Source organism: Acanthopagrus latus, chromosome 6 (genome assembly GCF_904848185.1).
Source record: "Acanthopagrus latus isolate v.2019 chromosome 6, fAcaLat1.1, whole genome shotgun sequence".
In the NCBI taxonomy this organism is placed as follows: Eukaryota; Metazoa; Chordata; class Actinopteri; order Spariformes; family Sparidae; genus Acanthopagrus; species Acanthopagrus latus.
This window is the reverse complement of record NC_051044.1, coordinates 17,641,466-17,653,508: the sequence shown is the minus strand read 5'-3', so window position 1 is coordinate 17,653,508 and position 12,043 is coordinate 17,641,466. Positions and strand designations below refer to the sequence as shown.

The 12,043-nt window shown below is 39.0% G+C and overlaps 1 protein-coding gene across 3 annotated transcripts in view; it reads right to left on the bottom strand.

Moving 5' to 3' along the window:
* Nucleotides 1-699: 699 nt before the first annotated feature.
* Nucleotides 700-12,043, bottom strand: part of LOC119021558 (sodium-coupled neutral amino acid transporter 3-like) — a 44,125-nt gene continuing 32,781 nt past the window's right edge. For 2 of the 3 annotated variants that reach the window (XM_037101911.1, XM_037101913.1), the window contains 9 exons: nucleotides 10,999-11,081; nucleotides 9,074-9,132; nucleotides 8,500-8,646; nucleotides 7,676-7,755; nucleotides 7,153-7,253; nucleotides 6,349-6,473; nucleotides 5,735-5,879; nucleotides 5,105-5,208; nucleotides 3,605-3,709 (listed from right to left, as the gene is read on the bottom strand). In XM_037101911.1, coding sequence (XP_036957806.1) covers nucleotides 3,605-3,709; nucleotides 5,105-5,208; nucleotides 5,735-5,879; nucleotides 6,349-6,473; nucleotides 7,153-7,253; nucleotides 7,676-7,755; nucleotides 8,500-8,646; nucleotides 9,074-9,132; nucleotides 10,999-11,081 — 949 coding nt within the window. Of the gene's footprint in view, nucleotides 3,710-5,104; nucleotides 5,209-5,734; nucleotides 5,880-6,348; nucleotides 6,474-7,152; nucleotides 7,254-7,675; nucleotides 7,756-8,499; nucleotides 8,647-9,073; nucleotides 9,133-10,998; nucleotides 11,082-12,043 lie in introns of all 3 variants that reach the window. The other variant, XM_037101912.1, reaches the window with a different exon arrangement.

Here is a 12,043-nt window from a genome sequence, read left to right as displayed (position 1 = left end):
TTAGCCTACTTTATAAAGGTTATAAAACGGTATCCTGACTTCGTTAAGACCGCTGCTTTGTTTCTATATAACAGTAACAAACCCTTTTAGTAAGCATTAAGTTGAATGTGGGAATTTGAAATCTCAGGAGCTTCTGGAGAGCATTTAAGAGCCATGGGGAAAGCAAAGTTAAAGCATTAGTGGTCTTTGTTTTTTAAATCTTGGTAGTAGTAGTAGATAGTTATTGTATTAGACGCAATTGCTTTTAAAAGTGTGAACATGAAGAGTTTGAAGTCCAAACTGAGACTCAAAATACTCCAAAAACAAACTAGATAATCAAAATATCAAAAACCTTTGATTGTTTTCATAGAGCCACAGCTAATGCCTACCAAAACTCTGTAGTGCCACCTTGTGGACTGGTTTGGGACACTTAAGAGAGAAATTAACTCTTTCTCTCTTTCCTCACACTTTTTTTTTGTTGTTGAAAATAATTATATTCATTTGTGAAACACTGTCACATTGAAATGTATAAACTACACATGTTTTTTATAGCTGAAAAGTCCTTGCTTTTTCAATTTCATGTTTGTCAGCATGTTTGTACAGAATGCAAGTCAGTCAGAGGGTCTGATCAAAATCCAGTCCATACAATCCTGTTTCCAGTAATCTTTAACGAAATGGAAGACAACCACACCACATCTGACAGATGATTAAAGGCCAAAGGTCTGTTACCTCATTATCTTTATTGCAACATTGTTTACAGTACAATAAACTGCCAGCAACATATTAAAATATATAGAGATACAAGAAAATCGACATGACAGACAAAAAGGTTTAAAAGCACTTTGAAAATGATTACATTTGTATTTTTAATCGGACTAAAACTTTAATTGCTATTTACATTGTACAAACTAGATATGCATATAGAATATAAAGGGTATACATTTATATACATTATTTATAAATGCTGGCCGATGTCAATATTTAATATGTTACTATTCAATCATACACGTTTCAATAGATCACACAGAGAGGGAGTCTCACAACACTGACATCTAAAGAGGTCCTCAGAGTTCATCTTCTATCAGCCACTAACACAGTGTGTCCCCTTGCTGTGTTGCCTCTTGCTTTATTTTTTGCATGTCGTGAGGTTTTAAAGTGTTTTGTGTGTGTGCACCACTGAAAAATGACACGATAAACCAAAATGCCATACGTACTACTACTACGTACACGTATCATACGTACTGCCAAAAAACTAAAGTCAGACTACAAACAGGAAGATGGGGATAAATATAAGCTTGTAATTTTTAAACAACACTACGTTATGCCCCAGTGGCTGATTCAGATGATTCCCTCTGCATACAAACACATAAAGACAACCAAATATCTAGATATAATGGAAAAAAGGGATTTAAAGGGGGGGTTGTTGTGTAACAAATTGACAGGACATTGCTAATTTATCCATACCGCGGTCACTGTAGTCTGGTGTGAAAAGATTTATCATTCAAAAAAAAAAAAAATGAAATATAGGCAAGTACACCATCTCACTAAAACTCCAAGTTAGTAGATTACTGTCTGCCAAGAAGCAGCAAGGAAGTTAGAAACAACCCAAATGTTACCACTGATGATAAACCACTAGACATAGTAAAAAAAACAAAACAAAACAAAAAAAAAACATAAAATCAATCGTTTAGCATCTTGCATTTCGTCACTGAATCGGATTCAACTGATACACCAGAATAAACACTGAACATGAAGGTTAAAACAGTTAATCCATCAATGGTAGGAGACTTCAGTTGTACTTCTGATAGTATAGGTCCATGTTTAACAGCACAAATGCACATAGGTACTATAGTTGAATACAGTGGAGCCATGTCTTCTTTTTTTTTAAAACAACACGGACACTGAAAAATCTCCAATGTTACATCCAACTAATTTTATCTACAGAGCAGTCGAGAGGGAGAAACTAATCGTGGCAGGGCCTCACAAGAAAGCTTACTTTATTTATTTCAAGTAATGTTGGAGAAGACATCCATAATATCCCATCGATATGTTGCTACTTTTCTCAAAGTCTACATTAGATTGATTTAGTCTTACAGAGGGGACATGCCCATAAATCACATCTATCAAACAAGTAAACGCCTAACAACTCATTTGCTTGTGTTGCAACTTATTAATGGCTGCAGGAAGTTGTGCTTATCAAATGAAAGTGCTATTGCTAACCATAAACCTTCGGAGATTGTTAAAGAGACAGTCGGTCATTTCCGTTAGCGATCAAGCTAGTGCTGAATGCAGAAATATTTACAGACACCAAACTGTCGTGAAGTGACCCTGTGTTTTTTTTAATACATATTTTTTGGTTATCTCTGATTACTCCCAGGAAATGTTCAGAAACAACACATCGAATCTTCCAGGCTCATGCTCGACGATTAAGATCACTGAGCGGTAACTTTTTCCTTCTTTTCATTTCATTTATCGCTTCGATCTGTATAATCCAACTACTGAGGGTCTCAATACCATTTATCACTGTCATTTACACAGTAATACTGAAAATGAGACTCTTTTACATAGTTATATGGACGCCCAAGATCCATTTCAAAATGCTCCTGCATTTCTGATATGGATCGCCTCGGTATATGCTGACGATCAAGTCATCAGTCCATACTGCATCCTCTGAGGTTTTCATCAAGTGGTGATTAATAATAAAAAATATACATCTGGATCATACTGTTCAGGAATGTTATGAAAAAAGTGCTCGCAACACTGCACCACATACTTTCTGTGTTTTTTGCATCTTGCTCTGTTAGAGGTGAGGATGTTAACACGTCTAAACCTTAAAATATGCAACAGCAGCAGCAGCAGCACAAGTTAGTGGAGTGGGACGCTAGAGGCTGCGCTGTAAAGGAATAGTTCTACGTTTTCCAGCCTTTATGCTAAGCTAAGCTAACCAGCTGCTGACTGTGGCTGAGAGTGTTATCAAAAATGTTGAACTATTCCTTTAACATATTTTTTTTTTATGTGCTTATACTATCACTTTCTCTTAAATAACTTACAATAATAATAATAATAATAATAATAATAATAATAATAGCAATAATAATAAAATAATGGCCTATCATTCGATACATTTCTGTCATTCAACATTTAAATGGGAGGTGCCTTAGACTGTATGTTAGAATCTGAGTAGCACTCTGTAGATCACCATAGGACAAGACAGGGATAGCGAGGGTTGACAGATACGCGCAGGGACAGGCGTATAAAGACAGACAGCAGCTTTCTATATTGTTACTTTTCTGTTTTTTGTTTTGCATCCGTCTCACAAGGCACAGCCTCCCAATGTCAACATCAATCTTTATGCACCTGACCTGTTTTTAAAATTCACTATCAACTTTACATTGGAGTCTACTGGCCTGGATCTGCAGTCACTGTTTGGCAGGATGCTCAGTACAACGTAACGTCGTTAGAGAGCGCAAGCTTCAACTCTAGACTTCCTTGTGGCCAATATACTCCCATGGAAAAGATAGGGCATGTTCAACATCAAACATTATTCATAAGTCAAAACAGTAACATTACAACACAGGTCTAAATTAACAATATAAAACCTGAAAAAATAAGTGGTAGGTGGTGCCTAGTGACCACTGCTGGCTTTGCTGCTGCCCGATGTCCAATCAATGATGATGAAGCTGAGGCTCATTATCATGAACAGGAAGCCTATCCCAGCAAAACAGGCAGCCTTGAGGAGAAAATGAGTGACAGATAACAGAAGATAGAGAGATCACTGTGGGAACACAGACTGGATGCATCATTTACAGTGTGTCATCATATCAACAGTAACGTCCAGAGTAAATCTTTTAATGTTCGAATGATTTTGTCATTGCTGTTTTGTTTTGATGTATGGCATCTGAGAATGTGCATAGGTGCACATGTTTTTTTGTTTGTTTGTTTTTTTAATGCTGTTATCTCAAGATCGAAGTTAATTATTTCATTTTCTCTTAAGATAAAAAGATAAATGAACTTATTATCAGAAAACAAGCTTTGTAATCTCAAGATAATGCAATGGTAAACTTATGATCTCAAGAATACAGCATTAACAAAAACAATTGCATCTGTGGTCAGTCTTGGCCTCCGGACCTATTGTGCTAGAAATCTTAACTATTCTTATTTTCAAGGGCAATGCAGACATTGATCTTTGAGATCTTATTAAGCGATGTCAGATTTTTTCTTTTACATAAAGATCCTTAAAGCATAAGCATGAGCAGACTTGGGCAATGGTTCCCCACCATTTTGTTATTGCAATATATAACTATACAACAAGTAAGGAAAGAGTTTTCAGTTTAATTCAAAAGCACTTTGTTCTCATTCATTTCACAATACAATACAATACATGCAGGCAAATTCTTCTACCCTCAGTATGTTTGTGAAATGTCATTTGGCATTAATAAAATTAATTAATTAATTAAAAAAAAAAACATGTACAGATTAAAATGTGTTATGGCGGCTATTTTCATGGACACATACAGCTGTGCCTTGAGATTTTGGTTTGCCTTTGGTTTACCTTGGGCACAATAAGTTGGAAAACCACTGCTGCAGGGTGTGTCAGTACACTGTGAACTCACTGCTGGGTGTGATTACAGGTCCAACAGAGCAAACTTCACACCACAACAACAACACCTTTCAGTGAGGCAAGGTGTGATCAGAGGTGAAGCACACTGAACAGAAAAACACTGCTTTAAAGTCTGGTGTTAGGTTTCTCTTTTTTCTTGAAGGACCGTGAACAATATACTGTGCTAAGACATTTTACATTTGGAAATAAAGTCCAGTCAGTGTTCTCTGATGGCATCACTGTTTCTAAATTTTCTGAAAAACATCTTTAGTCTCTTTGCACTGCAGTTTTTTTTACTCATCAGCTAACAAATATGTCATTACTAATAAAAAAATAAAAATCTTTTTGGTGTTCAAGATGTCTTTAAAATACACATTTGGAGAAACCTGATTCGACACTGAACAACCTAAAATAACTCTATTCAATGTATCTAATTGAATGTCAAATGTCAGACATCTACATAGCATATATATTGATGCTTTATATATTTTGACAGATCAGCATAATATAACTCGAGTTACTCACCATGATTTTGGGGACTGAGCGCAGCGGCTCCTCCTCTTTGGGTACAATACGAATGTAGAAGACAGCAGGGAAGATGAAAATGAGACAAGGGGCAGATGTGGCACCTGGGAGGCAGACAAAACACTATTAATTAAAATTAATTCTCCATGGGTTCTCACTGCCTTTCGTTGTCATTAATTGCTGCTGCCAGTCTGACAGCACTGTAGTGATGAGATGGAAATTAGATGAAAAGTGGGGATCATAATAAAACGTTCTTATTTTGTTGCACCATCCCAAAAGAATACTGATCATATGCGGCTTAAGAATTTTGTCAAAACAAGCCGGTTGGACAAACTTGTAAAAGTACTACTTAATTTCTAACACCCCCCATAATAAAATCCCTGTCTAATTATTTAGTCATCTCAAAATCTTGGATGTCACTACTTATTTTTCTCCTTTATTCACATTCAGTGGTCTGTAACATCAAATGCATCAAATGAGGTGAAATAAGCAACCGTGCATAATCCATATCTAGAATTTAAAGAGATCATTAAAGCTACTCAGAATTCTTCAGGGTGCATCTATAAATATGTTTATTTGCTGGTGCTTATTCATCAACACCGACTTGTGCCAAGGGTTGATCTGACTTACCAATGACCCCAAAGATGCCCAGGATGTTGGGGGCAAAGATGACCAGCAGGTTGATGAAAGTGAGCAAAACGACGGCAATGGCGATGTGACGGGGCCAGTAGAAGGTCTTGTTGGGAAACATCATCTGCTGGATCGCTCTCCGCACCTGATCACAATAACAATAATAATAATAATAACAGTAAAAAAAGAGTCATTTTCAATCATGTGGCTGTATTTTTAAAAACAGCAAATGTGTAGACTTAAAGGTGCATTATGTAGTTTTTGGAAAATCAGAAGGGTCATATTCTTTATACTGATAAGGTAATAATGCAAACTCACTCAAACTCATTTGCATAACTGAATACACAAACCTATCACAGAAGAAAATAAAGTCCCCAGAACACTGTGTGAAGCTAGAAAGGTGGGAGCGTCTGCGACATACAAACAAACCAAACAGTATGATATTGGTTGTCCTTTCAAGGTATGTTTGTATATTCAGCTCATTCAGTCATGAACATGGACACAGGTTGTTTATTTAGTTTGTGTGTGCATGAAATTCCATGAATAAAGAATTTTGTCTTGTCTTTTCCCAAAAATGTCATAGTACACTTTTAATGAGCTAAAATTGTACTCACGGGAAAGAGCACAATGGGCACCGTGAGTGTGACCGCGGTGAGCACAGCCACCCGCACGCACAAAATCAAAGTGTCATACGGGTCGATGCGGCTGTATGTGTGAAGCAGCTCTGGTTCCACCTCACCTGAAAGGGATCGACAGAGAGGAAAACAGAGGAGAGCCAGGCATGATGACTGAAGAACAGCTGTCAAAACATCATTTATACTGATAATAATAATTAATTCAATAACTTTTCAAATAATTACAGGAGGCCTTTAAGTAAAGTGCTGTCATTTACTGTTAAATATCATGGTATAAATATATGGAAATGTGAACTCATAAATACAGTAAACATGACTTATATGCTACTATAGCAAATGAAACCTTGATAAATCCTGATGCCTTTTCACCGCAGATGATTACAGCATGTTAGAGATATACATGACCACTAGAGGGTGCAGCTGCATCACGGTGCATTTCAGCCTACATGTTAACTGTGTGCTGATGTGAGGACTGATGTGAGGACAAACACTGACATTGTTACAATTAATGAGAAGCATGAATAAATAAATAGAAGCAACGGTAGGCTATGTAGCATAAATGGTTCGACAGACAGACATAAAGATAGCTAGCTAGCTAGATAGCCAGACAGACAGATAGACAGATAGCCAGACAGACAGATAGATAGATAGATAGATAGATAGATAGATAGATAGATAGATAGATAGATAGATAGATAGATAGATAGATAGATAGATAGATAGATAGATAGATAGATAGATAGATAGATAGACTGATGAAATGAGAGGAGGACCAGGCCTCACCATAGAAAGTTAGGTATCCAAAAAGGGCAGCCAGGAAGTACATGCCGTACATGACTGCAATGGAGATGTTGGCCACATGCTGCATCTTTTTCTTGGTGGGACTGAAATCAGAAGATATTGCCATGTGATGCAATACACACACACACACACACACACACACACACACACACACACACACACACACATACAACATCAGGGCATCCTCTGTCACATTACTGTATCTGCCCATACAGAAAGCATAACATACCACCTTCAGCTGCAGGACTAGTTTGCCTAACGAAAATTCAATAACACGTCAAAATTAATCTTAGGAGAACAAGCAGTGGTTTCAAAGCAGGATGATAAATTTAAACATGCTACATCAAACAAGCAGTGCCAACGCATTTCAAAATAAAGTGAAAGCGGTGCATGTGACTCGCTTATGAGCAGCCAAACAGAAATCTGACATAGTAGCTTTCCTCTTTCTTATGCAGCTGATTTCCTGTCCAAAAGTTAGCAGGAGTTATCCATCATATGAACGTACTTGCGCAGCTCTGTGTAGATGGGCAGGACCTCAGGGTGGCACACAAAGGCGAACGCCAGGATGGGGATGGTGTAGGCCGTCTGAAAATGAACCCCAACAGGTCACCATAGATACAGCAGCGCCATCCCAGACGTCTTACCACCAACCTCGCACTTTACTGCCCATTGCTCCATCAGACATATCACAGAGAGCTAATTGTTTCCCTGTGATTAACTTGGGCCTGGCTGCAGCCCAGCTTTAGCCTTTTTAGGAATGCCTTACTCAAAAGCTGCTAAGCTGCAGGGATTGGTTTTACTAGACTGGGTTAGAAAAGTGTGATATAAAAGTTGTCAGTATTGCTAAAGCTCTGGTAAGTAAAAGTCCCTCAATGAAAATTGGGTAATGTCAAGTTACAATCAATTATGACTGTAATTAAGAGTCTTTCAGGAGTCCTCCCCTGTTGTGAAGGTATGTATTGTGTGTAAAAATAATGGTACTGAGAGAAATGTCAGGTCTTTCCCATTTTACTCATTACCTCACAAAGGGCAAACTTGATGCTCTCACTGCAAGGAACAGAATGCCAAAGCAATCTTTATCCCACTGCTGACAGCTCAGGGGTCACTGTCCATCTTTCAGTGTTCCTTTAATCGCAGACTATATTCTATCATTAACGGCTTGATAAAAGCCCTTATCTTTTCCTGAGTGCTTCAAACAAAGTGTGATTTCCATGCTTGGACTGTGAACTGTCACTGGCAACATGCTGAGGATGCCATTAAGTGGGTGTCTGTCTGTGGCCATGGAAGTGGAGGTGGATTTGCAGACTTGAGTGACATGCGTGAACGTACTTGAGAGTTGAGGTTGACCATTTTGGGAATGCAGGCAGGATCTTCCGCCCCACCTATATCAGCAACACTGACATTCAGCACACTGGCAGTGCCATTGAATGCAAAATCCACGAAAGGACAGGGGGTGTTGAACTTCTTGTAGATGACCTGTACATTGCAGAGGAGAAAACAAAGGCTGTGGGACACAGTTAGCATACAGAGAGGACAGAAATATGGCACAGACAGAGAGAGCGAGAGAGCGAGAGAGAGAGAGAGAGAGAGAGAGAGAGAGAGAGAGAGAGAGAGAGAGAGAGAGAGAGAGAGAGAGAGAGAAATGCGTGGATTAAAGCTCACACAGCCAAAACTAGGTCAGAGAAAGACAGAGAACCAACACAGCTTGAAACCGCAGCGTGCAAACATTCGTCCATGGCAATGAGTAGAGAGAGCAGGGAATACTAAAGAGATGGTGGGAAGGCTAAAAGGAAAAAAAAATCTTGTTGCACAATGTTGTGCCTTGATGTTTCCGCCAAATGACAAGAAACAAGAAGCAAGACATGTCGATGAGCAATTTACACGTATGTATACCAGGACATACCGAAATGAGGAAGAAAACCATGCAGCTCAGGGAGAAGCCACTGGTGTATCCCAGGTATCCTGAAAGACAAGTGCCTCATTAGCATTCCTCTCATCTTGGATTACACCGTCATGCTTAATCTGAATTATATGACTCTAAATGCTAATATAAACGATGTACTATATCACCCCCCTCTGCTTATCTCTACAGTGATGCCTAGTCGCGAGGGAGGTAAAGCAGCATTCTCCTGCTGAACCGTATTTCCCACTGTATGTTCTTCAAGTCTTGTGGCCGACTGGGTGATTTAGTGTGCTGGGAGCAGGAGCTCATTACTCGACTGCACCGACTGGCTCTGTTGTCCTTCATGTCTCGGCAGGAGACAGACTTCTTACAAGAGGTCAGCCAATACGCCTCCTTTTCTCACTTCCAAACTGGCTTCCCCAGCTTTCTTTTTTCTTCTTTCCATCTGTTTTATTTTCATGTACTTGCTAATCTTAAGCGCAGTCAGGCGGACATACAACAGGACACTCACCCAACCTTGTAAGAAGGAGAGTTCAGCTCTACCATGGAAATAAGCCCTTCAATGAAAACCTCACCCCTCAAGATATCTTAATGCAAAATATGGCATACATTGTGCAATTCAGCACGTCACAAGGAGGCCACCATGGTTTGAATTGTGAGAAATTGGTATTCCAGTACAAAGACCAAGGTTCAAGCCTTGATGGTGACAAATAACAAACGGCCTAGAATGAAGCATCCTTGAGCAAGTCACTATAAAACCCAGTGAGCTCCACGGGTTCTTTTCTGTCTCTAGCTCTGCAGGGTGTTTGGAAACAGTAATCTGGCTAGCAAAGTATTTTGATTTTGTTTAATGGTAAAATACTTTTGTTTACCCGACAGAACCTTTGGTTAAAAAGAGCAATATGTAAGAATTTTAGTTTAAAACCAAAATTAACTCAAATGATCAACAGATGTGAGGAGATCACACTGTCTTTATTATGTAACACTATCGCGTTGCAGACATATCTACGAAAGTTAGCATGCTAACCGGCCCGCTCCCGCGTATCCTGTGTCATGATACGACCTTGTACCTCAACAGTCAGTAGTGAGTCACTGTGGTATCCAGTCTGCCCTCAGTCCAACAACACAGAGGTGGTTTTCTTGCCGGATTTGCCTGCTGGCACCCTGGGGATGTTCCCATCCAGATCCAGATCCCTGCCAGCATTCCACACTGCCTGCCCCCCCATACTGAGAACCTCCTCCAGGCTGTCCAAAGCTCCTGTGCTAGCTGTGCAAACACTAATACCCATTTCACACTGGACAAAAAGTCCACGGACACCCGCTAACATCTGGTCTTTACTCCTGCCTCAAATTACTCTGCAGTAGTCACGGGTATTTATTGGCTTCAGCTCCAATCATCTGTGATGAACAGGAAGACAAATTCAAGGAGTCAATTGCCTACTTTAAGTGGGTGTAGCTGTGTTATAAAAAACCTACATTTACATGCTAATTTTGGGGTAAAATGGTCTAACACACCCTCTGTGCTCAACGTTCCCAGGCTGGGCAGAGTCCATCAATAGGGCAGCTAGCTGCGCGTCTATTTGGGGTAAGTAGCTAACAGCAGCTACAGTTAGCAGCAGTAAGCAGTTACTCTGGTGATATGCTGCTAATGTTATCTAATATTAGCAAACTTAAAGGAAATGCTGCTGCATAACAAATGTTACTGAGGCATCTGCCGATGTTATACCTCCTTAATTGTCTGCTGTTGCAGTAGTGCAGCATTTTAGCTAAATGCTAAAAACACACTCAACCCTATTGTAAAAGTGACATAGTTTCGCTCTCACCTGATTATACAAATCAATACAACATAAAATCTAAATTCTCACACTGAAACACTAACGAGTTGGGTAATACACCATAATAAAGACATGATATTACATACTCACCTAGCTGTTTCATGAGAGCCAGTGGTAATATTACTGCAATAGATACAATGATCACGAGGTAGTTCCCATTGATGAACCATTCACTGCAGAGAGGCAGACAAGACACACAATTAAATGTATTGATTTGAAATTACTTTGCTCAAAAGCTCTCATCAATCACAGTTCTGCTGAACGTTTGCAGTGTAAGATATTGATTTATAGTGCGGGGGAGAAAAGCGCGTGTACAGCTAGAAAATGAGGTGCACACAAATGAGGCTTTTGTGATGGAAACAAAACGGAGGTACTGATTAAGGATTATTGGTTTTATCTACACAACTATGCTAAGTGGTTTTATTCGCAGTCTAACAGAAACAAACACAAACCAAACTCAACTGGTTTACTTGAAATCAAATATTAAGAGTGGAAAAAAATAAGCCTCTTTGCTCCTTAAACAAAGAGCTGTTTTCATAGCTGGGACACAGGGCTCATGCTCTCACTATTGTTTATTTAAATGTTTTGTAGAGAAATTAATATTACCCACAAAGCAAATGGCAGGCTTTTAGGCTAAATATCGTAATATAACAAAATGGTTCGATTTATATGACCATTTAATCAGAGTTTCAAAATATCTTGTAGACCTTTTTAGTGTCTTGTCAAATATTTCTTCAAGTCGTTTGGCTGCAGTAGGGGAAACCATGACTTCAGTATGTATAATAAGCTCTTGTGAGAACCTCAACTTAGTATCAAAAACACTGCAAAACACTGGATAACAGAACGGCAGGCAGACAGACTCAGCCAGGCAAAAAGTACTGTTGAAGTAAACAACATTGTGATTAATATATCAAAATATGTTGTGATACAGTAAATTTCCTGGATATTATCATACCAGAACGAAATGAAATACTGGATAGGATGTCTATATTGGTTACTGTTCACTGTACCATATATGAAATTTGAATTGTGCATTCAAGCAGCACCTAAATGTTGGCAGGTAAGTCAGAAGAGGAGGCGGACATTTGTGGATAAACTGCTAGGTGAATGTGGTCACAGACCATCTTCGAATGTG